The sequence below is a fragment of the Numenius arquata genome, chromosome 2 (assembly GCF_964106895.1).
Source record: "Numenius arquata chromosome 2, bNumArq3.hap1.1, whole genome shotgun sequence".
Taxonomy (NCBI): domain Eukaryota; kingdom Metazoa; phylum Chordata; class Aves; order Charadriiformes; family Scolopacidae; genus Numenius; species Numenius arquata.
The window spans coordinates 41,971,957-41,999,639 of record NC_133577.1 but is presented as its reverse complement, the minus strand read 5'-3'; the positions used below and the strand labels follow the sequence as shown (position 1 = coordinate 41,999,639).

Below are 27,683 nucleotides of genomic sequence, written 5' to 3'. Positions count from 1 at the left end.
GCAATGTTTAGTGATTGTTTTATTAATGCAGAAATACCTGCTTAACTTCATACCCATTCTGATTTAAAGTGCAACATTTAAATTTGATAGTTCTTGTACATCCATATTTTCCAAGTGTTGTTCCTAGAAGACATGTTGTTCAGACTATGCCTTGCATTTGTAAAATCTGTCATTTTTTAGTACCGTTTTGCTTTATTAACTAAAATAAACTGTACAAAAAGCTGTAGAGTTACATTAGCTTTGAACAATGTAGGATACACGTTCTCTGGCGAACTTTAGTGTGCAAACATTTTACATTTTTTTTAAAGTGACAAAATTAAGCCAACCTTGAAGTCAGAGTTCATTACTACATTACAAAACAGGAGACTAGACATGGCAAAAGAAATTCCCCACTGAAATCAACACCATTGTATAATTTTATTTCTAATTCTTAAAAAAATATAAATGAATTTAGAAGAGAATCACAGTATAAGGGCCCTAACATATTAGACCATTACAAGGTACATAAAAATAGAAGACACAGATTTCTTTGAAACTTTAATCCTTTGATTAAGCAGCAAGCATATCACTCTCCAGGCAAACACTGCTTAAAACAAACCCTACCCCCCAAAACAGGACGTGCAAACTGTATGCACATATTCTGCAAAGCACACAATAAAGACATTTTGCTATGTACATACTTATTTAGTACTACAAATGCTAGGAGTTCCCTACTGTGTGCTACAGTGTATGTAAATTAAGAAATACTACCTATCTCTGACCCTCCCTCCCCCCTTCAAATACAGCACCTTTGCCCAGTTATAGAATACTTAAACAAGATTAAACGGAATTACAATGTACTGAACAGTTTTATAGCAGTTGGTGGCGGCCAACTGTACTGCAACACCCAACATTCTGCATACTGAAGTCTATCGACAAGAGACAAGACAAAAATTAGCAAAGGTACAATCAATACACACACCTGGGAGATTCAATGCTAAAAGAAAAAAAAAAAGAAAAAAGAAAAGAAATCCTGAAGATGTATCTTATCACTGTTAACAATTACACTGTGATATTTAGGATGTCAGAATGTACTAGATCGGTTTTGTATCGGTTTTAAATTCTGGAGAGCAGCCAGATTTGTGTGTAGCTGGTGGGGGGACACTTATGACTCCCAGAACACAAGTTTCAGTGACCATGAATTCCTCGGTGCTCATTTTACAATGCTGCTTTTTCTTAGACAAGAGGTCATCTGATGCTCACGTAGTGGCTAAACATCTGCTTTGATGCAAAAGAAAATCTGTAAGAAGGACCTTTTGTACGAGACCTCAGCACACCAGGGAAAGCCGCCTGGAAAGAGAAATCTCTCAAGCTTGATCTGAAAATATTTTTAAATGAAGGTCAAAGCCTTAACTGCAATTCAGGCCACAGCTATCAAACTTTAATACTAAATTTACAAACGAAGTAGGACTTGATGCTGTAAAAACTTCCCTTTGCACATAAAAAAAAAAAAAAAAAAAAAAAAAAATCTTCGCCAGCTGCTAAACTGACTGTTAGACCATCCAATTTATCTGTGAAAAAGCCTAGGAAGAGCACATTCCATTTTCAAATAAAGTCTCATTTTAGTCAAGGGTAAATCTAGTTAATAACAGAATGGATTTAAAAGGATTTTCAAACACCATTTCAGCTATACGCAAAAATAATTTTCTAAATAGTATGGCAGTCAACATGAATGTTGTTACATAGTCAAGAATGCAGTATTGTTCAATAGCTTGATTCAATCACACAGCACAATCAAACAGTGCTACTCAAATTTGCAGCCTGGTTTACTTGGGGCGTAGAGGCATCTATATTTAAAAAAAAAAAACAAACAAAAAAACACACAAATGGAAAAACCACACCCACCCCTAAAACACTGCTGGGCATAAATCAAGGTTTCAGACAAGAATGCAGTGGAAAGAGAACCTTTCTCTCTCCTAAAACTTGGAAGCAATAATTAATACCCAAATGCAATTTTACTTAGTCAATAAACCAAACCAAAACAAAAAAAACTCACAACAGCCTCAGCTCAGGTAATCAACTCTGCCAGAAATAGCAGAAATCAGAGACAATCATTTAACTCTAAGACTGGGCTGGCAGCAGGTAACTCTACTGCCACAATGTTCTACTACCACCATCAGCCTCTATACTTCCCTTGTGAATTCTTAGGCAAGATATCAATGATCTAACACATACATGAACTCTAGACAGCCGTTCTCAGAGGAATGAAATTCTACTGTACTTAAATTAGAAGAATTAGTGGAATAACAAATTAAATTAATGGTTCTCGCTATATGGTTCCTCTCCTGTCATCCCCCTGGGTGGTGGAAATCGCTGCTTCTCTCTCCACCGCAGCCCACAAGAAATATTGCAGCAGGAAACTGGACTCCTGTTTTCAGGTAACTTCTGTGAGTAGAACACGCGTGAGATCTAGTAAGTTTGGTACAATAGCTCACTGAGTCTTCAGAATACTCTTTCAGAGGAGTATTTAATAAGACAGTACCTTTTTAAACAAAAAAATGTGTTCTGGGAAAAAACATGAAGAGAAGAAACACCTACATTTTACAAGTGCATGAAATGCTTCTACTGTTATCTAAACAGGGCCAAAAATTCTGAACCTAAGGCCATTATTTTTTTGCACTAAAAAGTAAAAAACAAAAAATAAATCCACACACAAAAAAACTCAACGCTACATTTAAATCTCCTACAATATTATCTATTCCTAGGATTTGCCAGACTACTTTCCTGTAGTTAGATGCTTGACTACAAAGAACAGTAATAAAATAAATAGAGTAAAAATCAGTTAAACAAAATCTTGGTGTGTTGAACATTTATTCATTTAAGAAGTTAGCTTCCTTCAACAGTCATTCTTATAGAGGAGGGCTGTATTGTAGGCATTGTTCTGCTGTACAAGTCTTCGACATAAAAATATTTTTATACAGATGGTCTTTCACGTGGTTCTGTTTCTAGTTATTAGCTTGCTCCTCTGTAAAACTGGTCTGACGCCTGTGAAGGCTTGCTCTTTTTCTCCCCTTCATTATTTGGAAAAAAAAAAAAAAGTACATTGGTACTATTTTTCAAATGTAGGAGTTAGCATAATTCTGCTTTATTTCTTCAGTGCAGAGTGGACTGAGATTCTGTCTGAATTCCGATAAGCGAGGGTGGCTGCTGGCCGCTAACCGTGGTTAACACTGGCCTTGGGTTTAGACGAGGAGGCATGGAATTAGCTGGGCGGATGAGCGGTGGGGGAGGCTGATTTAGAGTCGGCCTTGGCTGAATAAATCGCGCCTGCTGTTGGAGCGGCGGAGGCTGCCGGTGGAGAGCAGGAGCAGCAGGAAGCGCTGGACGCAGTAACGGGGGCGGCTGGTTTAAAGTTGCCATGGGAGTGGTAGGTGCTGGAGCAGATGCCTGTGCTGGAGGTGAAGGGCCTAAACACTGAGTGGCCGGAGTGCTTTGTGCCTGCACAAAGGACAAAGACAAGACCGCGTGAACAGCCGTCCCAGCCGGAACGCCGTGCAGTTGGGCTGCCACTGTCCACTACACAGGAAACAGCATTTAAAAAATAAAACCAAAAAACTGAGAAGTTACTGAAAAGAAATCACCAACCAAAACATTATAGACAGCAGAACTAAAAATATTTACGAAGCAAGAGTCTTCTTCTAGAACAAGAACTGTATTTTAACAATAAAACAGTAACGTGATCGTCACTATGAAAGGTGCAGTCCTGCTCCCAGCTGGTTAACGACATTGGCTGAAGTTCTATGCAAGCTCATCATCATTCTTTAGAATGCGGTTTGCCACTCCACACCAGTTAACCTTACATTATATCACTAAATAAAATGCTGTTCCTCAACCCATGCTTACTTATTTCTGGTACACAAAACACACCTCATCTTCTTCATCAGTGCTCTTTCCTGATGGCACATTAGAAGTATTTTTTGTGTCCTCCCCTAAAGCAGAAGCATCACCATTAGAAGCCAGGGTTCCTTGTTCCGCTTCCCATTCCTGCAATACCTCCTCTAAGTTAAACCGACGCCTGTAGTTTACAAAGAAGTTCTTCACTTGGCCAACAGTCTTGTTGCCAATTACATCTGCAATAGCTTGAAAATCTTTACCGTATTTTCGGACACCTGGAAGGCAAAGTAAATAACATAGCTGTGAAGAATCAGTCAGACACAGCTACGTGTGATGTATTTATAGAGAGAACCTATGGGACCTGCAAACCAAGGACTTGCTAATTAGGAGGACTTCTCAATTAGGAGAAGACCTCGATTTCCATTAAAACAAAATAATTTTAAATTGCACAGCTATCAACATACAAATCAAGAATTTTATTAAAAGGTCATTACCCGCTCTTCTTAAAGATCCTGGCTTACTCACCAAGCCTCCCAACTTAAAACCACAGAGATCTGGCCTCTGACAAATAAAGTAAATCCTTCAGTGTGCTTGCAGTAAGGGCAGAAGCCCAAGACAAGTTCAAGACGGGAGAGGGAGTGTGACCGAGCATGTGTGTATGGTTGTAAACAGGGTATATAACAGTGGAAAAGTCAAGTGACAAACACTGACAGCTTCTATAGGTTCCCTCCATGCCAGCTGCACACAGGTATTTCTTTGCCCATGACCTGTGCAGCAGGAGTGGTGGAGGGCAGCAGCTACAGGACCAAACACAGGGCAGAACAGGGGGGAGCACAGTTCCGTAAGTCACGATATACTGCTCATTCCTCCTCTTGTGACATGCTCTACTGAGGCTACGAAGAGCAACTGGCAAGCATTCACCTGACAAAGTCTTTTAAAGCTTTCATTCACCATTTGAACTGTTCAGGGTAGAACAACCTGAGGTTTTGGGAAAACCACCTTGGGGAATTGGTGTCTGTTTACAAGACAGCCCAGCACAAACCTCCAGGATCAAATCATCCAGCCAGAAGCAGCATGACAGAAGATCTTTGCATCATTCATTTTCATATTGACATCAGTAGGTCACACTTGTTTACACGCACTTCACAAGAAAATCCCAACATGTACTTTTTAAAGTTCTAAAACTACATTTGCATATAACACAACCCCCTCCCTCCACCCCCCCTTGACTACAACACTCCATAGCTTTTAACCTAAAATTAGAATTATAACCTAAAGTTTATTGATCTTCTCTCAGTTGTATTTAGGGTATGTGTCTAGTTCCTCCTCTCTCCTACTTAAGAAAAAAAACCTCAAACTTTCCATCCAGCATCCTGGAACACAGCTTTTAGCTCCACAAAGCAGATTTTTAATCACAAGTGCCCAAAAGTTTGGAGACTAAAAGAAATAAAACAGAGTTTTATTCCAGACTGAGCAAACAGAAGACTCATTTTTTGCTCTCAGCTATGCATGAGTGAATTACAATTTGACTTCTTCTGTGAAGCTCCTGATAACTAAACTCATTTGGAACATATTACAGTGCTTAGAGGACAGGCTGTCTCATTACTGAAGAAATGTATGCCTGATTTAATGCCTCACTTCAGAAAGTGAAGCAAAGGATTCAGAAAGTGAGAGTTGTTTCAAATCTGAAAGCTATGTTCCTTTTCAACTTAATTGTGAAGAGTATGACCTTCAGCTTGTTCTGCTCTTTTCTACTTTCTTCATTGATAGGCACTTCTGATGTGGTAATGTACACTCACTGCAATTTAAGAGAAAAGTTCAACTCCAGGATAGTAACTATTCCTGTAGCCGAAGCTGATGTTTCAACTGTCAAGAGCCCAGCTACATTATTTAACATCTTTTCTGAGGCATACAAAAGAATCCAACCATCCTGACTGCAAGAACCTTGGAAAGAAAACAAAGGGACCTATCAGCGCCACGTGGGAGGGCAGTATCTAGGCAAAGCAGAGACAGGGATTTGGCTCTGCGCTTTATCAGTTGTACAAGGTATCAGCTATACTCCTTAAAAGCCATGTGTGCCCACAGAGCACTCCCTCCAGCATCTTAATAATTCTTTGATTGCCCTACCATTAGCACCCTTACTAATTTACAATGATCATTACATGTCCACTGGAATATATCTAACATCCTGTACAATTAATCAAGTGAACAAAGTGCCCAGCAGAACAAAGCACATTTTTGTTTGAAACCTAATTCAGACTTTAAGTGACTTCAGCCTTTTCTGTTATTATGCTGTCTATACTTCTTCCTCCCCCTTAATCTACAAAACGACTGAGCTTGTTGGCTAACTTCAACTAAAGTTGTCAAAAATAAGGTGTTAAAGCATATTTCCAAGCAAACAGCTTGAAAACAGCGTACCTTGCCTTCACTCAGAGCCCAGTTATAAGAAATATCTAAAGAAGATAAAGTGTCCTTAGTTTAGCTACCAACAGCACTACTCATTTTGGATTATTTTCAGAATGTACTGCTCTAGTATCACTATGGTGACTTCTACACAATGATGTAGTAAAATCCTTTTAAGGTGCACCAGAAACAGAGGACATTCAATACATGTTTATGAAAGTTTTAAGCATAAGGTGCTGGCATATCTATAAGAGCTGAGGCCAACCCATCATCCCTTTTCAAGCTGGTGCACGCTACTTATACATCCTTATACAAATTCTGTGCTAAACACCACCCAAATTATTTCTGAAGTGTTTAATCTGTTATTCAATATGAATAATTTTATTAGGCTGCTGAAAGTGAAGCTCAAACAAGATGACTGCATAGCCTCACTTCACATACATGAATATCTTTTTCCCACCTCATTTGAAAATAGCCCTGATCGTGGGAATCCTTCAGGCTCTTCAAAACTTTGCCCAGCTGCAAAGCTGCACTTGAACACGTGCGTGCTCACTATTGTGGTGTTTCATCTTGACTGTCTAACTCAGAGAAACCCACAAATCCAAGTTTGATGCCATCTATGCTGCTAAATGTTGTGCAACACAGCAAACACTGAGAGGGACACAAAACATTAGCTTGGGTCCAAAGCAATATAGTAACAGGACCACAGAAATAGTTAACGGCAACTTCTGGGTTACGAGAGCTGCAGTTTCACTGTGATGGGATTACACTGCTCCTGGCAACTACCTTACGCGGAGTTAGATCCTGGTTGATACCATTGCAGTGGAAAACAGTTGGGACAAAGTCACACACTGCTTTTCAATTCAAATTTTGTTGTTTTGAACAAGTCTTAAAACATTTTTGCTATTGCAATTTTCATATGGCTGAGATCTTAGTTTGGAAAGGTGATGGTGCTCATACGTTTCTATACATAAATAAAGTTTGTAACTTAAGAACACCACAAGTGATGAACTGGCCCATTACATTCAATAACTATTCAAAGTTGAATAGTAACCTGATAAATTATACTGCAAAAGATCAGCTCAGAGGCTGTAAATCTGAGTACACAACCCCATTGCAGGCAGCCACGCTGCTTTTAAGATTACACACTCAGCGCTATTTTAAGGTGCGTTTTTCCCACCTTAACTTACTTCCCACCTTAATTACCTCCTCTTTAGTTACTGCCAATCTCCCAAGACAAGTTTTTTCATGTTTCAAAATTACATTATTTTACTGCAGATTATTTTCATTATTTCCATGGTTGGATTTAACGTCTGAATTCAAGTGAACAAATCACAGAAGTGTCACCTACCTGCTTAATGCTTACGACTTCTGTAAAATTATTAAAAGCACATGCCAAAATGTATCAATACATTTGATGAAATAAATCTACTTTAAATGTACAAACTAAGTGTCCCCATGCTCAAGTCAACTTCCAAGTTCAAGCCTAACACGCATTACGGTAGGTTTTAGTACAGCAACCATGGCTCCTAGGGCGAGGGCAAAAGACTGTGGCTCCTTCATGCATAAGCCTACTAGCTCAAGCAATTATTTTGAAGCAAGAGATCAGGGTCCTTAGGCTGAGGGACAGGAGGTTAATACCTACAGCACTCTCATTTCAGGAGTGCGACTCTATTACTGCGTAGTAGGCAAGGGAGGCGTAATAATACTTTGTTCCTTGCATCAAGGTTCTCTCTCACCTCCATTTTATCCAGTGGGAAAGGGAAAAAAAAAAAACCAAAATCCAAAACCAATTCATGTAAGAAGCACATGTAAATCCAATGAAAACAGGTTTCTTCCAGAAGACCTGATTTCTCAACCCACCCTTAAGTAGTGAGGCTGACTACCTTTATAAAACACAATATATTCTCTAGAGAAGAGACCAGAAGAATAGAACTCCTCTCCAGGGAGTCATCACCAATCCTCATTCTCTTTTGCCATGCTCCAGATTTATTATTTACCTTGTCGGTCACATAGTGCCATAGTTTAACAAAAGCTAAATGCATTCTTATTATTTCCCAAACTGATACTTAGTGAGCGCTCCGATAACTAAACTATGAAAATGCAAGACGGTTTGAATCCTTTCATGCTAAGGCAGGCACAATGAACCTGGATTTTTCCCTCTTCTCCAGCAAGCAATCTACTTACTAGACTATCATATTAAAGACAGGCATCTCTTTCAGTTGCATTTGGGAACAAAATAAAAAAAGTGAGCTTGTTAGCAATACTGAGAGGATGAACTTAGGACAGAAAATGGTTTGAAGATGCAAATCCCAGTCTGAGGCATATAAATTGAGAGGCATGACTTCAGACACACCATGCTCTTCAGTATTTCCATTCACACTTTAAAATAAACCTAACTTTACGTTCAGTCATTTGGCTAATAACTACCAGGTATGGCACATCTGACAACTTCACGCTTTTATCCTGATCCAACTGAAGGTTTTATAATAAAATTCAATCTTTCATTTTAAAGGTGAAGAATACAGATAAATAAAGCAGATGTGTATAACTGAGGTGATTATATTATCTTAAAAAAAGATGCTCCGCAGAAGTGAGTGTCTTCAAGACAGTGTTAGGCTCTCCAGATATTTCCCTTGCATGTTCCTTGATTAGGCAGTGCATGTTAAAGCAAGACAAGAGTCAATTTTCCTTCGTATAAATGAAACAAATTCAAATTAGCTCTATCAATAGCCTACTAGATAACGTTTTTTCTCCAATAAGACTGTTAGTCAAGTATCCGTATCCCGATTCAAGCTCTTAAAAGGCCTGCACTGGGTAGATATCTGCTCTTTTATTCCCTCATGAACAGAGAAAAGTAAAGTAACTGTAAAGCAATTTTACTTCTGCTTTTCCCTACTTTAATAAAATGGAAAGATGTCTTAATAAGTTTTTGCTTCAAATTTTATTACTTCAACTATTACTTCAGTCTTCCACTTCAGAGAAATTCATGTAAGGTGATTTAGATGATGATTGAAGGGACTTTTTGGTACTACTACAGTTGTTAAACCCAGATTTCATGATTTAATATGGGTAACTGAAAGACCAGTGTCATGTTGCTTGAATGAATGCCCTAAATATTCTCACTATTTTGCTGCTTTCCCAGTGGCTTTCTCATAGCACCAGATAAAATTTAGCTTTTCATTAGAGGTAAATACAAATATAAGCCTGAGTACTTCTTCAAATCCTTTGCATCAGATTTCAAGTCACTACTACTATTAACATACCTTGTACTGCAAGAAGCTGCTCTTCTGTGGTCCAACGGGCATTGATTTTCTGATTAGACTATTAAAATTAGAAGAATGGCACAAAGATCATTAAAATGTTTCAACAGCTGCAAAATATCTGAGCATCAGAATGTGTTTTCCTTGCACTACATTTTGTAACATAGGTAAAAAAATCTTGCTTATAAGCCATAAATTTATAGTTTAAGATTGCTTTCATGAAGAGGAAGTAGCATTTAAGGATTTGAGCTTAGAACTACACCAACAGTTTTTCCTCTGTTTTATTGCAGTTCTTAATATCAGCTCTATCATAACTTACGCACAAGCTAATGATCTTTATGCAGACAGAATCTGAATTTATATTTATATTTATCTAAAGTATTAGGACTTGGTGTCCGGACTGTTTTGCATTCATGTTATGTTTCATATCCAAGCCTTTAAAACAAGCAAAAAGAGGACTTCAGGAGTAAAAAAAATCATTCACTTCAGATGCCTAAATGTATATATAGTCATGATTTCACACAGAACATAGAATTTACTGCTAACGATCTACATTATCTACTTTTAATCAGAAAAAAAGACCATATATCAGGGCTTGATTTCAGCTCCCTATTGTCATGAACAGACATGACATTTCACTTTTTTTCTGCTTCTTTATTCAGCCAGTTGCCATGAAAAAGCCTACCACTAATTTCCTGTAAAGCAGCCAGACTCACCCCTGCATGTAATTCAATGGATCCTGTTTAAGTTGCTGTTGAAATGCAAACACTATACTGCAGCAAAACACATTTCTGTAGCTTCCCGCTAATGTAAGTGCAAGGCCACAAGTTCTAATATTTATTCTGATTTACCTCAGGAGGTTTGAATTCTTCAATCCCGCCTTCCATTTTCTGTTTAAGTGCACTGTTTACTTGCTTAGCATTTTGAACCTTGGTCAAAAACAACAAAGTTAATCAGCTCCACAAAGAAAGTTGGTCACTTTACACATATATCTTCACTAGGATTGCCACAAGTGTACCTCCTAAGTTAGAAAGAGAAATATTATGGTTTAAGGCTTCACTATTTTTAACTGTTTTTTTCTTAAAAAATAATATTAAAAAACACAGCAGTTTACTATGGAGAAAAAAATATTTAAGCCAGTCTTTCAAAAGAACAGTTTGTCTGCAGGAATATTAAAAGTAGGACATAACAAGCAAGTTTTGATAATGATGCATATGTTCTTGAAGAAGAATGCAGAATATTCTAGACACAAACTTCATTCTTAGAAATCTAAGGAAGATGTACTGTATACATTAACTTCTCTTCCAAAAAAACACTTAAAAAAAAAAAAAAGGTTTATGAGATGTTTCCAGTCGGTTCCTTCTGACAGACTGTTTTTTATTGACCTTAGATCACCATGATTTCCTTTAAGGGTGATTCTTGAAAAGATTTAAAATATTTAAATAAAATAAATAAATAGCAGAGAGCTTCGAAATCATACATATACATATCTATTAACCATTTAAACCTGACAGCGATGCACATAAGGTAACATAGGTAAGAAAATAGTTTTGCATACTATGGTGCACAGCTATTACAAGTGTTCTTAAGTTTGGACACAAAAGCAGACAACTCAGTGGGAGATTCCAAAGGCTGCATCTCTGAGATAACTGCAAGAAAAAAAGAGAAACACAACCTCAAGGCTGTAACTCACCTACACTTAGGCTAAAGAGTGAAACCCACCTATGCTATTTAGCCCCAGAGTCCTGCTGTGACAGAAAGAAGCATATTTCTCCTGTAAAAGAATACAAGGGAGCAAAAACTCCATGAAACCCTTCATTCACTCCATCATTTTGCAACATGGCAGCTCTTAGTGGTCTATAAGGAGGCAGAAATTCCTGGAGATAAGCCTTGACTTTGTAGCCCCATGGATCCTAGAAAGCAAGCATGCACATACTGCTGTACCCTTAGAAGCTGAACAGATCCTGTGTTTCAACTTTAAGTGCCAAAAGTTAATTTCTTCATGCAAAAGACGCAGGCAACTGTCCTCTTAAAGGTGAAGACTACAAATCTTCTCTAAATTTAATAAGAAGTAGAAAGCTCATCAATTCAAACAGAGAAATAACAAGGCCCGCGATTTCCCCCCCATCTATACTTTCATAGTATGTGGGGAAGGTCATCCAGAAAAACAGTTACAATTTTAAGCATAACAAATGTAACTTCCTCTGCTTCATTGGTCTTATTCTCACTTGTCGCAGAAATTTAACAAAGTTAAAAAAAAATAAAATCAAATGTGACTTCAGCTTTTTCCTGCCCCCAAATCTGTAACATTGCTTTCATGCCATACTCCCCCCTCTTGCCTCCACCCCCCCCCCCTTTTTTTTTTTTTAAAGGAAGTTAACTTGTTTCATGTTATCTACAAGAGCGGATGAACTTAAAAAACAAAACCAATGAAAAGCTAGTCAGACAGTGTCCAGCATTTCTGGTGATAACTGTGGAACAAAATTAGGAAGACTCACATTAAAGAAGTTTCAGAATCTTCACAGATACTCTTCAAAATCATTACAATCAGAACAATCTGAGATGAAAACAAAACAAGACCAATAACCCATGGTACCTGTCGCTTTAATGAGATTAGTTCCATATCCAGCTGTCTAAGAATTGTGTTGGCTGCATTGGGACTACAGGAAACAGCTATCACATCTTCCTGGGTCAGGTACATGCCTTTTGGCGGACGGCATTTGGAACGCTGAGAGTGGTGGCGGTGCTGCAAGCTCTGATATTCTCTTCTACCCAGACCTATTTTGCTGGTCTGAACAGGCTGCTCATTATTGCCCTTTAATTTACAAGAAACAAATCATTAAAGAATAACAGTATCTTGTATACAACTTTATTCAAGAATAAAGTATCACAGTGTTGTAATGTCATATTTATGACAAAGAAAACCTAAACTAACATCCTCCTCTGCATGTAGTATCTGAACTAAGTCTTGCAGATGAACTGATGGAGCACACCAGTCATTTATCGGATAAGCCTGCATCAGTCTTACAGAGGTCAGTTTTCAAAATTTTTTTTGACATGGCTCAAAATACAATAAATAGTACAGAAATTCCAGTCTGAATACTGTGTGAAAGGCCAAAAATCAAGAACCCCTTATGTATGCAGAAGGTAAAGAATATGTAAAGAATATATATATATTACATGTTTAAATCAAGTACTCAGTGAATTTATACATTTATTTCTGGTCAGGTATGAAGAGCTCAGGTGAAGATCAAGGGAAAAGAATGAGATAAAGTCAGTAAAGGCAGGCAAGAAAGCAGGATGACCCTTCTCCCTGCTGCAAGTGCTCTATGGAAAGCGATAGCACTATTTGCTTTGGGAGGGGATCTGAGATTTAGAAGAGAGAGGATGGATGTACTTTCGCAGTCATTATAAAAACCCATGTAAGTTAGTAAACTTAAGCCTTTGTTGTTTGCTTTTTTGAAGTGAAAAGGGGTAGCAACGAGGTGATTAAGTCTTTGTAGCTGCTGTTTTGGTATGTTTGGGCACCTAAACATTTCAGCTTTGTCTTCAACAGGCATTGCTGCAGTACAGCTAGTCTGCATGTATGCGACTCCCATAGAGCAACCAGGAAGGTTTCCTACAGACCAGGAGTAGAGAAGCAAAAATTACTTTCCCTACAAGCATTTTCCAATTCCAAACGCTTAGTGCCAGAACAGAGACAGGATTCAGGGTTTTTGCTACTTCAAGCAGCTCCCTACTGCTCCTCCCTGCTGGCATCCATGCAGGTTAAGAGGAGGTGGCCATCCGATCACAGTGAAGAGAAAACAAATTGCAGCAGCCATTATTATTATGTTCTGAAGCATTAGTACAGATCAGCAAACAGCATTTTGCTCCGCTATGCTTGACCTTCTGCCACATCCTCTTCCCAGCTAACGTATCATCTTAATCCAGTCCACAGATTTCATAGAGGCCATCTTACAAGCACTTAAGATATTAGCTCTTCCTTGGAAAGCTGATATAGAGCCCCACATCTTTGACACCTAAAAATTCTAAGGTTAAGTTTACTTCTGGCCCATTAGTACCATTTGTTTTTTTGGTTCTGCATTGCTCTTTCAGTATGAAATTGCAGTTCCTAACTGTTCAATCTGGATGTAAAGCGAAAATAGTCTCTCAAGCTTTTGTCTGGCCAAGCTAGAGTGTTTGGCTTATTTTAGTTTTCTCTGGTAACAGAAAGTTTCCATTACTCTGTGGATTCAAGCAGCCTCCTGGGTTTATATTTTGTTTAGGACATGAAAGTATGCAAATCCTACCAGAAATATTAGATGACAAAATTATCTTACGTAAATACAAATAGCTCATCAGAAAACGAAAACCTATTTGTCCTGTTCCTAGAAGTCTATGAACATACTACTTTCATTCTGGACTGCATGTAGTGATTCAAACAATAACCAAGGAAAGTAAATTGAACAAAATAGCTCTTATTTAGAAGTGGCTTAGGCAGCAACTCAAATCAGCAGAGTGCAAGGACATTGTTACAACAGCAGAATAAATTTTAAAAGTTCATTATTAGACCGTGTGCCATTTCAAGTTCTAAAAAACATATCCTGGCATGTTAAAAAAAAATTAAAATCTCAAACTTTTTTTTACAGAAAAGGGTAATTGTAATTGTCCTCCCCCCGCCCCAAGACAGTTAGGTAAAGCAATACATTGAAGGTCACTGCAAAGTTTAGATTCCATTCTCAGCTTATCAGTCTCTAACTCAACATAATTTTTATTAGAACTGCAAAGTTTTATTAATAGTCGTAGATACCACTTCACAGGAATGTTGAGGTTTTGCACTACCTCTCCTCTCATGTTCTCAAGAAGCATGAACTGTCCCATTTTATGAAAACCAAAAATGCATTAAGCTGACCAAGGAAATAATCAAACATTTACAAACTTAACTGTGTTTTTCTAGTCTTGTTCATAAATAACTTTATGTTGACCAAAAGAACCCCCAAAAAACCCCAAAACGTGAACATACTCCAAACACAGCACTTATCTGTAAAGCTAACAGTAAGTGCTCATTAGAGGAGACAAAAATGTTTTTTGCTACACTTATTAGTAGAAAACATCTCAGTAAAGCCATATATTAGTTGAAATGCATAACCTCACTGTGGCTTTGAAAGAACAAAAAAAGTTATTCTTGGAAAAATGTCATTTAATTTTAAAATGCAAAGAAAACATTTCGATTCCAGTGATTCACAACAAGTAGAACTCTAATCATATTAACAAGACAGAGGCAGGGGGAATGTTGTTTTGCCAGGCAGTGACAGCATACATCTCTTATAAAACTTGAAGATCTCTCAGAAGATAGTGAAGGTAAGAAGGATAGTGAAGAGATGCATTTATGTCCACAGAACAGCAAAAATGTACAATTAAATTTTGTTTTAATCAGAAGTTGTCAAGATCACCTAAACCCCCTGTGATTTCAGCAGGCTGCAAGCTAAACCTCTTTACTACAAGTCATATTCTTCACAGTAACACATTCACAGAAAAACAAACAAACTGACATTCACCATTAAGCTATCTGTTACCTCCTTTTTGGCTTCTTTTTTTGGATCATAATCACTATCATTTCCATCCATTGGATGAGCTTCTTCTACGTCATCATCACTGAGGACAGATTATAAGAAGTTGGTCATTTTATCTGTTTTTTAACCCCAAACATAAATATGTATCAGGGTGAGACAGAATTATCTACTCTAGGTACATGGCATCTCAAAGTTATTTGTAGTTTTCAAAAGAAAGCTGTTACAAACACATTTCCTTTATTGAATTCCAATAATTATTATAAACAAGCAATCCTAAACTGTAGTTTAAAAATGACTTTAAGCAGCATTGGTACTGATGCCAAAAAATTCGGTGTCACCTTTCTTCAATTCAACCACTTGTGCCAGTATGAACACTTACATGGTCAACTATACCAAGCCTAGAAATAACCTTTCATTTGTCACATCAGTTTGAATAGATCCATTTTCAAACTACTGCACGAGGTGCATGAATAAACCCTAACTGAAGTCTGCAGGGAGCAAAACTGGACAATATTAGACGGGAAACCACAGGACTGCTTTTGCACCAAAGTGCTCAAGATCTAGTAGTTTGGGGGAGGAAAGGGGTGGGGAGTGAAATGAAATCTGCTGAATTAAATCAAAGAGAAAAGGTTGAAAGGTTAACAGTTAGTTTAGTCAAGTCCAACTGAGTCGTTCACACAATATAACTTCTGAATAAATGAACGTAAAAACACCACAAAAATTTCTAGGTATTAAAAAAAAAACCCTCCCAAAATGCTGTATTAGAAGCAAACTGATTTTCTTCTGTAATTTTTCAGCTATAGGGACACTACGTAAGCCTATGAATTTTTGATTTCAGGAGTTCTTTTCAATAATATATAAATAGACCCTTTTGCCCTAGTTAGGCATTTTTTCCATAGACGTAAAATCATACTTTCCAATACAAATATGATTATTTACTTATACATTCAACATACTAATTCACTTTTTTAAAAGTGCAAGTTAATACTCAAGTATACTAAGTGCAATACAATTTTAATTTCATAGTAACATTCTCTAGGCAATCCTGCTTCAGCAGGGGAGTTGGACTAGATGATCTCTATGGTCCCTTTCAACTCTAAAAAATTCAGTGAAATTCAGTTCCGTGAAATTCAGTAACTAGGGAAAATGTCATTCCCTTCTATCCAAGACAATTTAAAACTATTTTGAGCTTTAATTCTCTTTGACTGATAGCGGTTCCAAGTCTCTTAAAATAAGATTTTTATATAAAGTTTTGTTATAAAACTGTACTTGGGCATTCTAATTGCTACAGCTCTTTATTGTGGATGATCTTTCAGTTTTAGTTCCATTCTAGTTAAAGCATTATTTCTAAACTACATTTCCAGACTTCATTTTTTTTAAACACTCGTTTTTACAGTTATTCATTAAAGCACTTAAGTATGTTATTAGAACTCACACTGACTGGAGTGATATAGTTCTCAAGCACAGGTACCAAACCCCTTGCTAAAAGCAGAAACATCACCACAAATGCTAGGTTTGCCTAAAAATATGTTTGATGCTGAAACAATGGCTGGAAATTATTCCGACACCTCTAATAGAAAGACTTCAGTCCCTGGTTAGCTACTTAAGAATATAAAACTTACCTGTCACCTTGATTATTTCTATTAGCTAGTTTTCGAGCCTGCCGATCCATCAAACTTGTTCTAGAGCGAGTTTTTTTCCAAGAATAATAATATTTTACAAGGCTTGCAATAGTTTTGTCTGGAAGCTAGAAGAATTCATTAACATATTAATACTTTTTAAAATTAAAATTCCCCCCAAGATTATAATTCTGCTCTATTTACAACCACCTTTACTCAAGTATTTTAAATACATGGATGAGATGGAAAGGAGTGATGTATTTTACATACATTTTTTAAAAGGGAGGAGAGGAAGGAGAGGCTTTTTTTATTAGACTGAAAAAGCTACAGGTCTAAGAGACACAATGAAATTAACTTAAATCTTATATTCAAGGTTGTTCCTGAAGCTTTTACACAGAAATCAACATGTAATTTAGCCCAACAGCCCCTTTGTTCTTAGTGCGTCTGAACTGTTTAATGATTTTGATTAAAATATTACTTTACCATTTGCTGGATCCTGTGAAAGCTCTTTCCATGGAAGCTAAAAGCTTGTTCAAATAGGACTTTATCTTCAACTGTCCATTCATCAGGGAAAGGAGTGAAGTTAGGGAGATCCGCAAGGGACTTCTCAATATTATGCTTATGCCAGAACAACATGCCGAGAGCCTTTGAAAAGAAATAGTCCCTTTTTGGATTTAGTCAACTTTCTAAAATGTTGAGACAAGTAAGTAAAAAAAGGCAATTTATTTATTTAAAATAAAAATTGATTATCAGAACCCCTTCTCAAAATGTATTTACAATTTTATTTGCTATATACTATAGGTTACAAAATTTTATTTGGAGATGATATGAAGAGTGAGCACATCTCTACTTTCTTAAAGGTAAGAAAGCTAGACAATTTAAGGTTGGCATGGCAGCAGTAATTCTGAAGTAGCAGGAACTAGGCTGATGGACTCAAATCGACCTGCTTTCTTCCTTTACAAGCATGTACCACATACACAGTTCCTTATAGGTCTTCAGGCCTTTATCACCGGACCACTCAAGAAAGAAAACAAAAATACTTTTCATCAGCCAGAGGATCATCCAAAATGCAAGTCTGAAAATTCAAAGTGAGAGTGGTCTTTCTACAACTCTTCAATCCACAAATAATGCACAGCTACTTCCACGTCATGTGCACCTAACAAGGAATGGAAATTTAATATACTTTCTTACATAGTTTTATTTCTTGATACTCTTTAAGAATTTTATGCTGATTAGACTTTCTGCCAGAGAATCAATGACAGATTTGGTGCCAAGTCTGGCATGGGAATTGGGAAATGTAATCCACTCGGTTTCAACCACACAGTGCAGACATGATCACCAGTTGTTCATCAGCTCTCCAAACCCCTGATTTCACATCTTCTAATAACCTGTTCATAGCAAACCTCCTTTCTTGTTAAAGTGGCAAGTGACAAGCACCTCTTGCAAAGATAGTTTTATTCCACTGTGGATGGGCTACAAATGTTTCGTACCAGAAGTTGTTTTGGAAATTAGTCTTTTTTGAAGACTTATTTTGAGATCCCTCATTTCCCTCTCTCCCCTAAAATAAGCCAAGACATAAAGAAACATCACCAAACTGTAGGTTTTCTGGACATTGTAACGTCGGTAGCCTCTTTTTTACAAAGCAGCTGACTAGCAAGTCTTTGCTGTTATGAGCTTCCATCCTCCAAAACTTGATCATACAACTTGTTTCCACTTGTACACCAAATATTTTTTTTTGGTAATAGATAATCTCACTTTTACATAAATTGGTTAATTGCAATAGAACTAAGTGCAGAGCAGCAAAGTTTTATCCTGTGTTTTTTACAGGATGGTGACTAAAGGTTATTTAAAAAAAGTGAACTTCTTTGTTACTGGCAAACTAGAATTTGATTCTGTTCTCCTGCCTCTGAAAAAACACTCACTTTAAAGTTGGTTTGTCTCTTCTTTTTTTTTTTAAATATGCAAGAAACCTTGCCAGTGCTGTCCCTATTGCAATTAATGGTTCAAAATTGTACCATATCTGAATGCTAATATTAAACATTCAATGTGAGCTGCCTTCCTAAGAAATTCTTTAGCTAAATACACACACGCAATTGCATGACATGCCCAGTGTATCAAGAAACATACCAAACCTTTCAAAAGTGCACATTACAAGCTGAGCATGTCATGAAAACAAAGAGCTCAATCTTTTGCAGAGAATCCAGACCACAACTGTATGCAGATCCAATTTAACTGCAGTGTTTGCTGCCGTGCCTGAAGAGAAACAGCGTTAATTAATGGTAACCAAGGGGGTGGGGGAAAAAAAAAAAAAAAGTTGTTATACTATTACATATATATATATATAAAATCCTTTACATGAGGACTCTCATTTCATAGCACTTACCTGTTCCACATTGTATCCATGTTTTTCCTTTGCTATTGCTATATATTCATCCACTGTAACAAAGCAATGTCAGAATTATTCTTTAGTACTTTTAGTTCTGCTATAAGGTGACACAGAATTAGCCATCTAACATGGGAAAACAGTCTTCCCATGCTTTACTACACTGCACAGGCCCAGGTCTCCCAAAACATTAAATATATTCATAGTTTTATTAATAACAAAGAAGCCCATCATCTTTCATCCAACATTTCATTTTATAAACTTTTTACACAAGCTAATTCTCAGTGAAAAAGATGCTTTACTTCACATTTTTACTACAACAAAGCCACAGAGGCTCATAATTTATTTATTTAAATCAGAGACTAGCTGTTCAGTCAAGGCTGTCTTCTTGGAACCCACTTCTAAGAAGACAGACACACTGGGGGGGTGGGGGGTGTCCAGACACCTGGGTTACTTTTAATTGAACTACTTCTACCATTCATGTTCCCAAACATGTTAAAAATTAATGTAAGAGGTCAATGATTATGCATGTCCTTTCTATTAATATAGTTTTCACTGACCAACATCAACTTTAACCATGGCATGAAGTCAGTTTTCAATAGAGAATATGAAAATTCAATAATTAGGTCATCAAATTCACCAATAACATTTTTTAAAATCATATTTGGCCACACGAGAGCCAGCTTTGAGTTGAACACTTTCTATCATCTTGCAATTAAGTCCTGCTAGTTTTGATATTCAGTGGATACTTTTATTTTTAAAGAAGCAAACTATTTTCATTCACCTCCTACAGTTCACAATTAAGTAGTAATTACATATAGTTGAAAGGAAGCATGATTGAGAAAAGGAAATAATTATATCCTCATTATTCAAATGGACCAAAGATGTCCTTGCCATGAACTACTGCAGCAAAGAGTTAATTGTACTCCAAAGGAATGAAGAAAGTGTTTAATAATCATAGTTGTAGAGGAATTTATTTCTAACTGTTTTGCAGTAGCAGAAGGTACGTTCTCTCAAATGTAGAGGGACACAAAACCCTAACTACTGGTAACAGGTAGAAATGGTCCCGAGGACCAGGTTCTCATGAATGCAACCTCAAAGTTTACTCCCCTATATTACATATGTGAAAATCTAGCATAGAAAGCAGGTCTAAACTAGATTAAACAGATAATTGATCACATTTAGTCACGACTCCTGTATTTTAGGTCACTTCTGAAGGGAAAAAATGCTCATTTTTTTTCATGATAAGACAGCAATAATAATTTCCCCTTGAGCTGGGCCTCAACACATCTTTTCTGAGTTTATCCACTGCAACTCCTGGCTTTTAGAAATTTACAGCAGCAAGTTCCTCATGTTTAGATGTTTTATTATTTTATTAATAGCTGAAACTTTCAGACACTGATGATGATACAACACAGGCAGTGTGATTTGAAACAAAGACTTAACTATAAAATAAGAGAAGGTTATCTTTCCTTTCCCCAGAGTTCTCTAAATAAGAAAAAATAAAGAGAAGCTTTGCATTTAATTTACTACCACTGTATGTAAAATAAAGAGCAAACAGGCACGACAGAAACAATTATTTAATTATACTTAAGCATCCAAATTCCTAGGCAGGAAAGGACTTACACTTGGCATCTGGAATATTATGATATGGAGACCATACAAGCATCCCTCCATTATCTTTATCAGTATATTTTGTGGCACCTGTAAGAAAACAAGTCAGTCTCAGTATTTATAAATATGATCTAGAGAACAACTATTCATGGGACAGTAAGTCAAACATATTAAGAAGTCCAGCCCAGCTACTAAGGGGAGGGGAAAAAATAAATCATTAATTGCATATTATTTCTTTAATACATCAAATGGCTACATTTGAACACTACTCTCATGAGGTTCAATCATAACTGGGTACTAGACAGGATCCTCGTTACCACAACTGGAGCATTAAAGCGCATTGCTAAAGTTGGCACAGATGCAAAATTCAGAGATACTTGTGTTGGAACATTCCTCCAGAATTTACGATTGTCTACTAGTACTCTAACATTTATCATTATCATAGCAGTATCAGGATCAACTGTGTGAAGTTAGGCTTCCTTAAAAAAACAACAACAACCAAAAAAATGAGATAGGGGTAGAATACAGTCACCATTCCTGATCCCTTCATAAAGGAACTATACTAACAACTATGCCAGAAAATTCTGTTCAACCCTCTCTAGTTTTGCTGTTCATAGCCATGTAACTATGATATTCATAGCCAACCAAATTGTGTAGCTGTAGAAAAAGTCTTTTGTTGTTGTTGGTTTCGCCGGGGTTGGGGTTTGGTGTATTTTTTCTGTGTGTGTGTTTGTGCTTCACCTCCACCTCAATGTAGCAAGGGAAGGAGTCCAAGTTACCTAAACTATCAGGAGGATAGAGCAATTTTTCCAATACTGATGCAACTTTGTACAAAGCACTAAATGACAGAGTCTTTGATTTTTGAAAACACACCATAAAAGAAAAGAAATTTCCCCAATACTGGAAAAGCATTAACTAATAGTTACTTTTCATGAATTATTTTACAAATGTATATAAAGCCTCCTGTAATCTATTTGTTTACAACAGTTTATCTTGCTAAGACATTGCTCAACAATTGAAGCATTTACACTTGTGTCAGTATGAATTCCTTGAAGAATCACCCTCAGAGGAACTTTCCTTGCATCCTTCTTGGAGAATGACAGATTTATTTTTTTTTATTCAGTGAAACAAATAGCTTTCCACACCATTTTAAGCTGTGACACTTTATATTCAGGTTCTACATCTTGTTGAAGGGAACAAAACAAATCAATGCTTTGGAAAAAGAGAACAACTTAGCACTTTCTAATTATGAACTATGTTTTGTTGCTTTTCCCTCTTTAGCTTGGCAGTGTATTGTATTTGCTATCATCTTTGCAATCTTTAGATCCATTATGACTGTGAGCTTGAGAACCAGTTAATTAGAAAAGCTAAAAAAACTTGTGAGAACTTGTGCATCTTCCAAAATGAGACATGTAAGACAGATAATCTAAATGCACCATAAACTCTGTAACAAGTTAAAAATGTACACACATTCATAAAGCACCGGTTTCAAGGCATAAGCAGTGCTAAACTCTGAAAGGGTTTTGCTATACAAGAACAAATTCTTTCATATAATATTCTACTTTAGAACAAAAAAAAAAAAAGCATGCCATTTTTAGTCATTAGGAACACACTATTTCTCGAAGAGTAATGCAGACACGTTACAGGCACAATACTTTTCTTGTCCACTCAGTTTTTATCACAAGCAAATGATCGCCACCCTGTGCTCCACTCTAAGAGTGAGCAGAAAACAGGACCACTAGACAATGCATCAGATTTTCAGGCTGTGAGCAAGAAAAGTCTAAACTTAACATGAGTATATCCTCAGTTTTTCCTTCCAAAAAAGATACCAGACACCTGCAGACAAGTGGATATGACAGACATTATCAGGTACTGAATATTCAAGTACTAAAGTGAAAAAACTTAGTTTCAGGGTCCTGTCATTTGTGCCTGCAGGAGATCATGTATACGGTGACCCTCCCATGACTAACAAGCAGCTCCCACCAGAACACCCCTTTTTGAAGCAGTGCTGTTTCTCCAGCAGGAATCAGACAAGTGTTTCCTTTCAGGTGGCACCTTCACACTGCCAAAAGGAAAGCAAAGATGAAAAAGTATGGGATGCATACAGGTAGGACTGTGCTTCAAGGAAGGCATCCTGTCCTCAACACAAGATGTCCATAGCTAGAGTACAGGGATCCCTCTATCTCCATATGCAGGACCATGATCTACCTTCATGAGATCTGCTTCTTGTCCTTTGTGCCCCAAGTATTCAAGTGAGCAGCACTCCCCCCCTCCCACACACACAAGGGCTGTGCTGTATCTCAAGGGCAACATGATCTTTATCTGCAAGATCCATTCTTATAATGGACAGCGGCTGGAAATATGAGGCAACAAGTTAACCAAAGCATGTTAGAAGAGTAGAGTTGTAAGGAAAAGAAAGACTGAGCTGCATCTCAAATATAACAAGTCTCTCCCTGTCCAAACCCCACACACAAGCTACTTAGGAAGGGGTTTCTGTACTCCTCTGCCAATACAACTCAGAAAACAGGGCTGGCTGAAGACGACCCCACAGGCACTCTCCACTGCTTCCAGAACAGAGAAACTGGAGGAGCAAACGGAGGCTTTCTAAATTCCAGCTTAGCGTTAGAAGTTAGGTAGACACAGATGAAGGTGTACTGAGAATAAAATAAAAATCTGGAGGCATACAAGACCACTAGGTCTGTATGGGGCATCATGGGACAGCATAGCAATTTAAAAGTATATCATTTTCCAGCATACAAAGTACCATCATCCACTTAAGACTAAGCTTTGAGAATAGGAACAGAAACTAACAAGAGGAAGAAATACATTTCTAGAATAAAGTATTGGAAATCTTAAAAATTAAGGGAACGGGAGGACAGATGGCATGGAATAAATGGAAAGTTTTACATACTTCACCTCACCATTTAATAATTTCAATTTAAGAAAGCCTGTTTTCATATAGGAAGATTAGAGGGAGAAAAGTTATGGATACCATTTCTGCGTACTCCCTTATAACTGACCTTAAAAGGTATAAAACATTCTTCTTGACAGCCCCCCAACTCCCTGAGAAGAGTGTAACTGGGAAATCAGTATTTCACCAATGAGTATGCAAAATTCATACTAAAGCCTTTGAGAAGTCCAAATCTGAGTAGAATAAAACTTCTCTAGCAATCAGCTCATGGGTGGATGACAACAATGTGGTGCATCTTCAGTGATGGCATTCTCCACTACCCTTTCCACAAAAATGCGAACAGCCCACAACATAATATTAGCTTTTTTAACATCCTGCTACATCTATAGATGGGTCAGAAAGTACAAGCAGAAACAATTTCACCTTAACAATATAAAGTACTGTAGGAAAACCAGCAGGAGGAGACAAAAATCTGGAGTGCAGGAGATGGTTTATTAACTCAGTAAATTAGGTAAGGAGATCTGGGATTTTTATTTTATTAAAACCATTTTTTTTTCAGTATGAAAATTTGTCTCATTGTAGCAAGATCTAGTAACAACTCAAAACATTGTTTCCCTTACAGCTTTAGCTGAAGGCTTGCTTGTAAAAAAGGGATGGTGGGGGAAGGGATAAGAAAGAATATGTCTAAATTAACTCCTAATGGTTGCTTATATCCACAATCCACTTCTTCCAAGAGACACTGAAAAACAGTTGATTCACTTTTTCTTTAAGCAACTTCTTACTTTATAAACAGGTTAAAAAAAAAAAAGTGTACTACTGACACAATTTTAATCATGAATATTTTGTTCCTCAGTGTATCAAGGTAGAGCATTGCTTACAAATATTTTTAAACACAGGCTAAGTGAGGCCAAAGGATTACTATTTATTCTACTCATTTTAGTATTCTTTCTGTGTGTGTACCAGAGGGCTGACTTTGTATCTTAGACTTTTGTCTAGTTTAATCCATCATTGATTCCCTTCTCCCACCTATTTATTTTAAGGGGGTTAAAAATAACAGCACTAAAAGTATTATAAATAAACCCACATTCTAATGTATCTGGAAAACCCTCAAAAAAAAGGGCATTAAAACAATTCCAAGAAGAAACAGCATTAAAGTTAGTAAATTAGATAGTGCCTATGTCCATATATGCAAAACTAGAAGTATGATGGAGTGTCTGTTACATCATTTGATACAAAAAATAAGCCACCTAAGTGTAGCTATGGTAAGAGCACAACTTTCTGTCCAGCATTACTTCCATCTCTAAGAAATGATGCCTCAAGAGTCATCGGAAAAAAAAACCCAACACAGATGAAAGCATAAGATCTTGCTGAAATCTCCTCAGATAACCAATCTGCTAACATGGTACGTATTGTATTTTTACATTGTATGGATCCCCGCTTTTTTTTTTTAAATTTAAATTTTATAAGACTTAGGTGTTCCAAAAAAAGTTACTGTCTTCTTGATCTAAAAATCAAAATAGACACACTGAGAAGAACAATACTATACATTATGCCTTTTACACAAGACTTATTAAAGGAAGACTTCCATCATTAAGGAAATTGATAAAGTAAAGGAGCATATATTAATCCCAGTTATTGGGGAAAGGAACATAGGTTGAATTCCATCTCCCAGGAACATTTAGGAGCTTGAAAAAGCCTGGTTATGAGAAAGGATAAAATTAGTTCTGTGGTTACAAATGCAATGATACTATTGCATATATAGTTTACAAAATTGAAACCACAGAACCTCAGTTGTCCTAAAAGAGGTGAAGAGTTCTTTTAATTAAAAGAAAAACAAACACTATGTTGTTTTTTTTTTTTTTCTAATTTAAGTGGCCTGTAGGAAAAACAAGCCCAGGCTGCAGGTTAGAAACGATCATTTTTATTTATGTTGATTTTTATGTAGGCAATGTAAAAATAAAGGGTGTAAGCGGTTAGTCTTATTAACAAAGAGCCCTAGACTACACGCTCCTTTCTAGGGGAAAGGCATTCCCTTATGCCAAGATCATGCATCCATTTAATCCCACCCTCCCCCTTTCTTTCCCCCGGCCTTTTCTTTGGCCTGTGGGGACTTGCGCCCATCAAGAGGGGCTTGCTCCAGCTTTAGGAGGCACTATATGAGCAGCTCTGGCCCAATCCTCTTCCGGTAGGAAATCATCTGACACCAATGGAGCCTGTTTGGAGAACAGGAAAGTAGATAGGCTTCATCTGAGCACTACAGCAAAACTGATAAACGCTCCCACGGTCTCACTGCTGAGGGTAGTAATGCAAGATACCATTCTAGCAATTAACTTGCTAAAACCCAGTACCAGGCTATGCGAGCGTACCCAGTATTCCTCGGGGCGGGGCTGATGGGGGGGAGTAGGGGGGTGAGGAAGGCGGAGGAGAGCAGCTCAGCCTGCAACAGCGGGGTTAGCGAGGCTACAACCGCACACAAAACCAGGGGCAGGAGTTTTCCCACCGAGCGCATCTTCCAGCCGGCGCCTCCAGCCCGCAGCCAGGTCTGCCCAGCTTCCGGATGGGCGCATCACTGCCCACCCCGCGCCCGAGGACCCCTCCATCACCCCTCGCCAAGTATTTTTAAATCACCTTGTTAATATATCATATGCGTTACGGCTTAAGGAGGTTAAAATAAAAAAAAAAAAAAAAAAAAAAAAAAAGCATCCAACCTTTTTCTGCTCCACCGCCTTCCGTCGGACACACATAATAACACGGCTGATAATTAAGTGAAAATTTCCCCCCGCGATGCCCCCCCCACCACCACCCGCGGGCGCACGGGGAGCAGACGCTGCCCCTGCCAGCCTCCCGCCGCCGCCACCGGATCGCCAACACAAAGGCTAGAAAGCAAAATAAATAGGAGCCCCGGCGCCGCCGCCGGGGGAGCGCCGACCCGAGCCCACCCCGGCCCCGAACCCATCCATCCCTCCCGCCGCGGGAACGGCGGCGGCAAGATGTCAGGTTTTACAGCCGAAAAGCGATTTACCGGGCTCGAAGTCAGGAATGCGCGCCTGGTATTCCGCTCCGACCCTCATTCCTACATCTGCAACGCAAAGAGGGGAGGGAAGGGGGTGGGGGGAAGGAAGAGAAATTAACGGCTTGGGTGTCCCCGACCGGCCAGACGCCGGGCGCCGTCCCAGGCTACCGCCGTGTGGCGGGCGGGCTGGCGGACGCGCCGCCCGGGAGCCCCCGCCGCCGCCGTGCGGAATAAGCCACCTCCCCCCTCCCGCCACCCCGCCCGCCGCCGCGGATTAAGCCCCCGCCGGCCGCCGGGGAGGAGGGGGGGGGGAGTTTATTTCAGCGGAACAATGGGGACGGCGGCGGCGGCGGCTCCCGGGAGACACTCCCCATCGTTAAGCACCGCGGGGCCGCCCGGCAGCCGCGGGGCCGCGCAGCGCGCTCCCGCGAACTCCCCCCTTTCTCCCTCCTCCCCCCCTCCCTCCCCCTCCTCCTCCTCCTCCTCCTCCTCACACGCGGCCTGGCCCGCCGCAGTACAGACGCGGCGGCGGCAGCGGCGGCGGAGTAACGGCGGCGGCCGCCCCGGCAGCGGTGCGGGGAAGGGGGAGGCAGCTGGGCTCGGCTCGCCGCCCCTCCCGCTGCCGCCGCCGCCACCCTCCCTCCCCCCGCTGGCGGGGCGGCCCGGGGCCGGCCCCAGGCTCGCACCGTGCTCGTCGCCACTGTCACCGCCGCCGCTCTCCGGCTCCGAGTAGTGCCCGTTGGAGGGGCTGCTGCTCTTGGTGCCGTTGGGGGCTGCCCGGCTCTTGCCCCCCAAGAGCTCCGCTCCCTTCTCCATCATGCCCGGCATGTCAGGGCTTGGGGTGGGGGGGGAGCGGGGGAGAGCGGCGGCAGCGCGGGCTGCCGAGGGGGGGAAGTTAATACGGAGCCGCCATGTTGCCCCCTCCCCGCCCCCCCCTCGGGCCGCCGCGGCGCCGGCACCTCCTCCCCCCTCACACCGCCCCCCCCGCCTCCCCCGGCTTCGCGCAGCCACCGGGAATCCCTCCGCGCCGGCCCGGCCGGATCTAGCCG

General features: G+C 39.1%; 1 protein-coding gene across 3 annotated transcripts; it reads right to left on the bottom strand.

Annotated features, from left to right (window-relative positions):
• Nucleotides 1-27,582, bottom strand: RCOR3 (REST corepressor 3). 3 transcript variants are annotated; one of them, XM_074161809.1, is made up of 12 exons: nt 27,321-27,582; nt 26,644-26,700; nt 20,723-20,800; nt 19,097-19,149; nt 17,197-17,358; nt 16,717-16,841; nt 15,080-15,176; nt 12,136-12,354; nt 10,391-10,468; nt 9,543-9,600; nt 3,907-4,148; nt 1-3,477 (listed from the first exon to the last, which is right to left on the bottom strand). In XM_074161809.1, exons 1-12 carry the CDS (start codon nt 27,460-27,462, stop codon nt 3,133-3,135), a joined length of 1,656 nt encoding a protein of 551 aa, XP_074017910.1. In that variant the 5' UTR covers nt 27,463-27,582; the 3' UTR covers nt 1-3,132. The 3 variants fall into 3 exon arrangements, with proteins under 3 accessions (XP_074017910.1, XP_074017919.1, XP_074017928.1); XM_074161818.1 differs by having other exon boundaries at nt 15,098-15,176; XM_074161827.1 differs by lacking the exon at nt 3,907-4,148 and having other exon boundaries at nt 1,618-3,477; nt 15,098-15,176.
• Between the last annotated feature and the right edge of the window lie 101 nt (nt 27,583-27,683).

Coding starts and splice junctions, on each gene's coding strand:
- RCOR3 (XM_074161809.1), bottom strand. CDS start 27,462: ATGCCGGGCATGATGGAGAAGGGAGCGGAGCTCTTGGGGGGCAAGAGC. Junction 16,842..17,196: donor TTCACAGGATCCAGCAAATG/GTAAAGTAATAT, acceptor GAATTCTTCTAG/CTTCCAGACAAAACTATTGC. Junction 3,478..3,906: donor GCACTGATGAAGAAGATGAG/GTGTGTTTTGTG, acceptor TCCTTTGTGCAG/GCACAAAGCACTCCGGCCAC.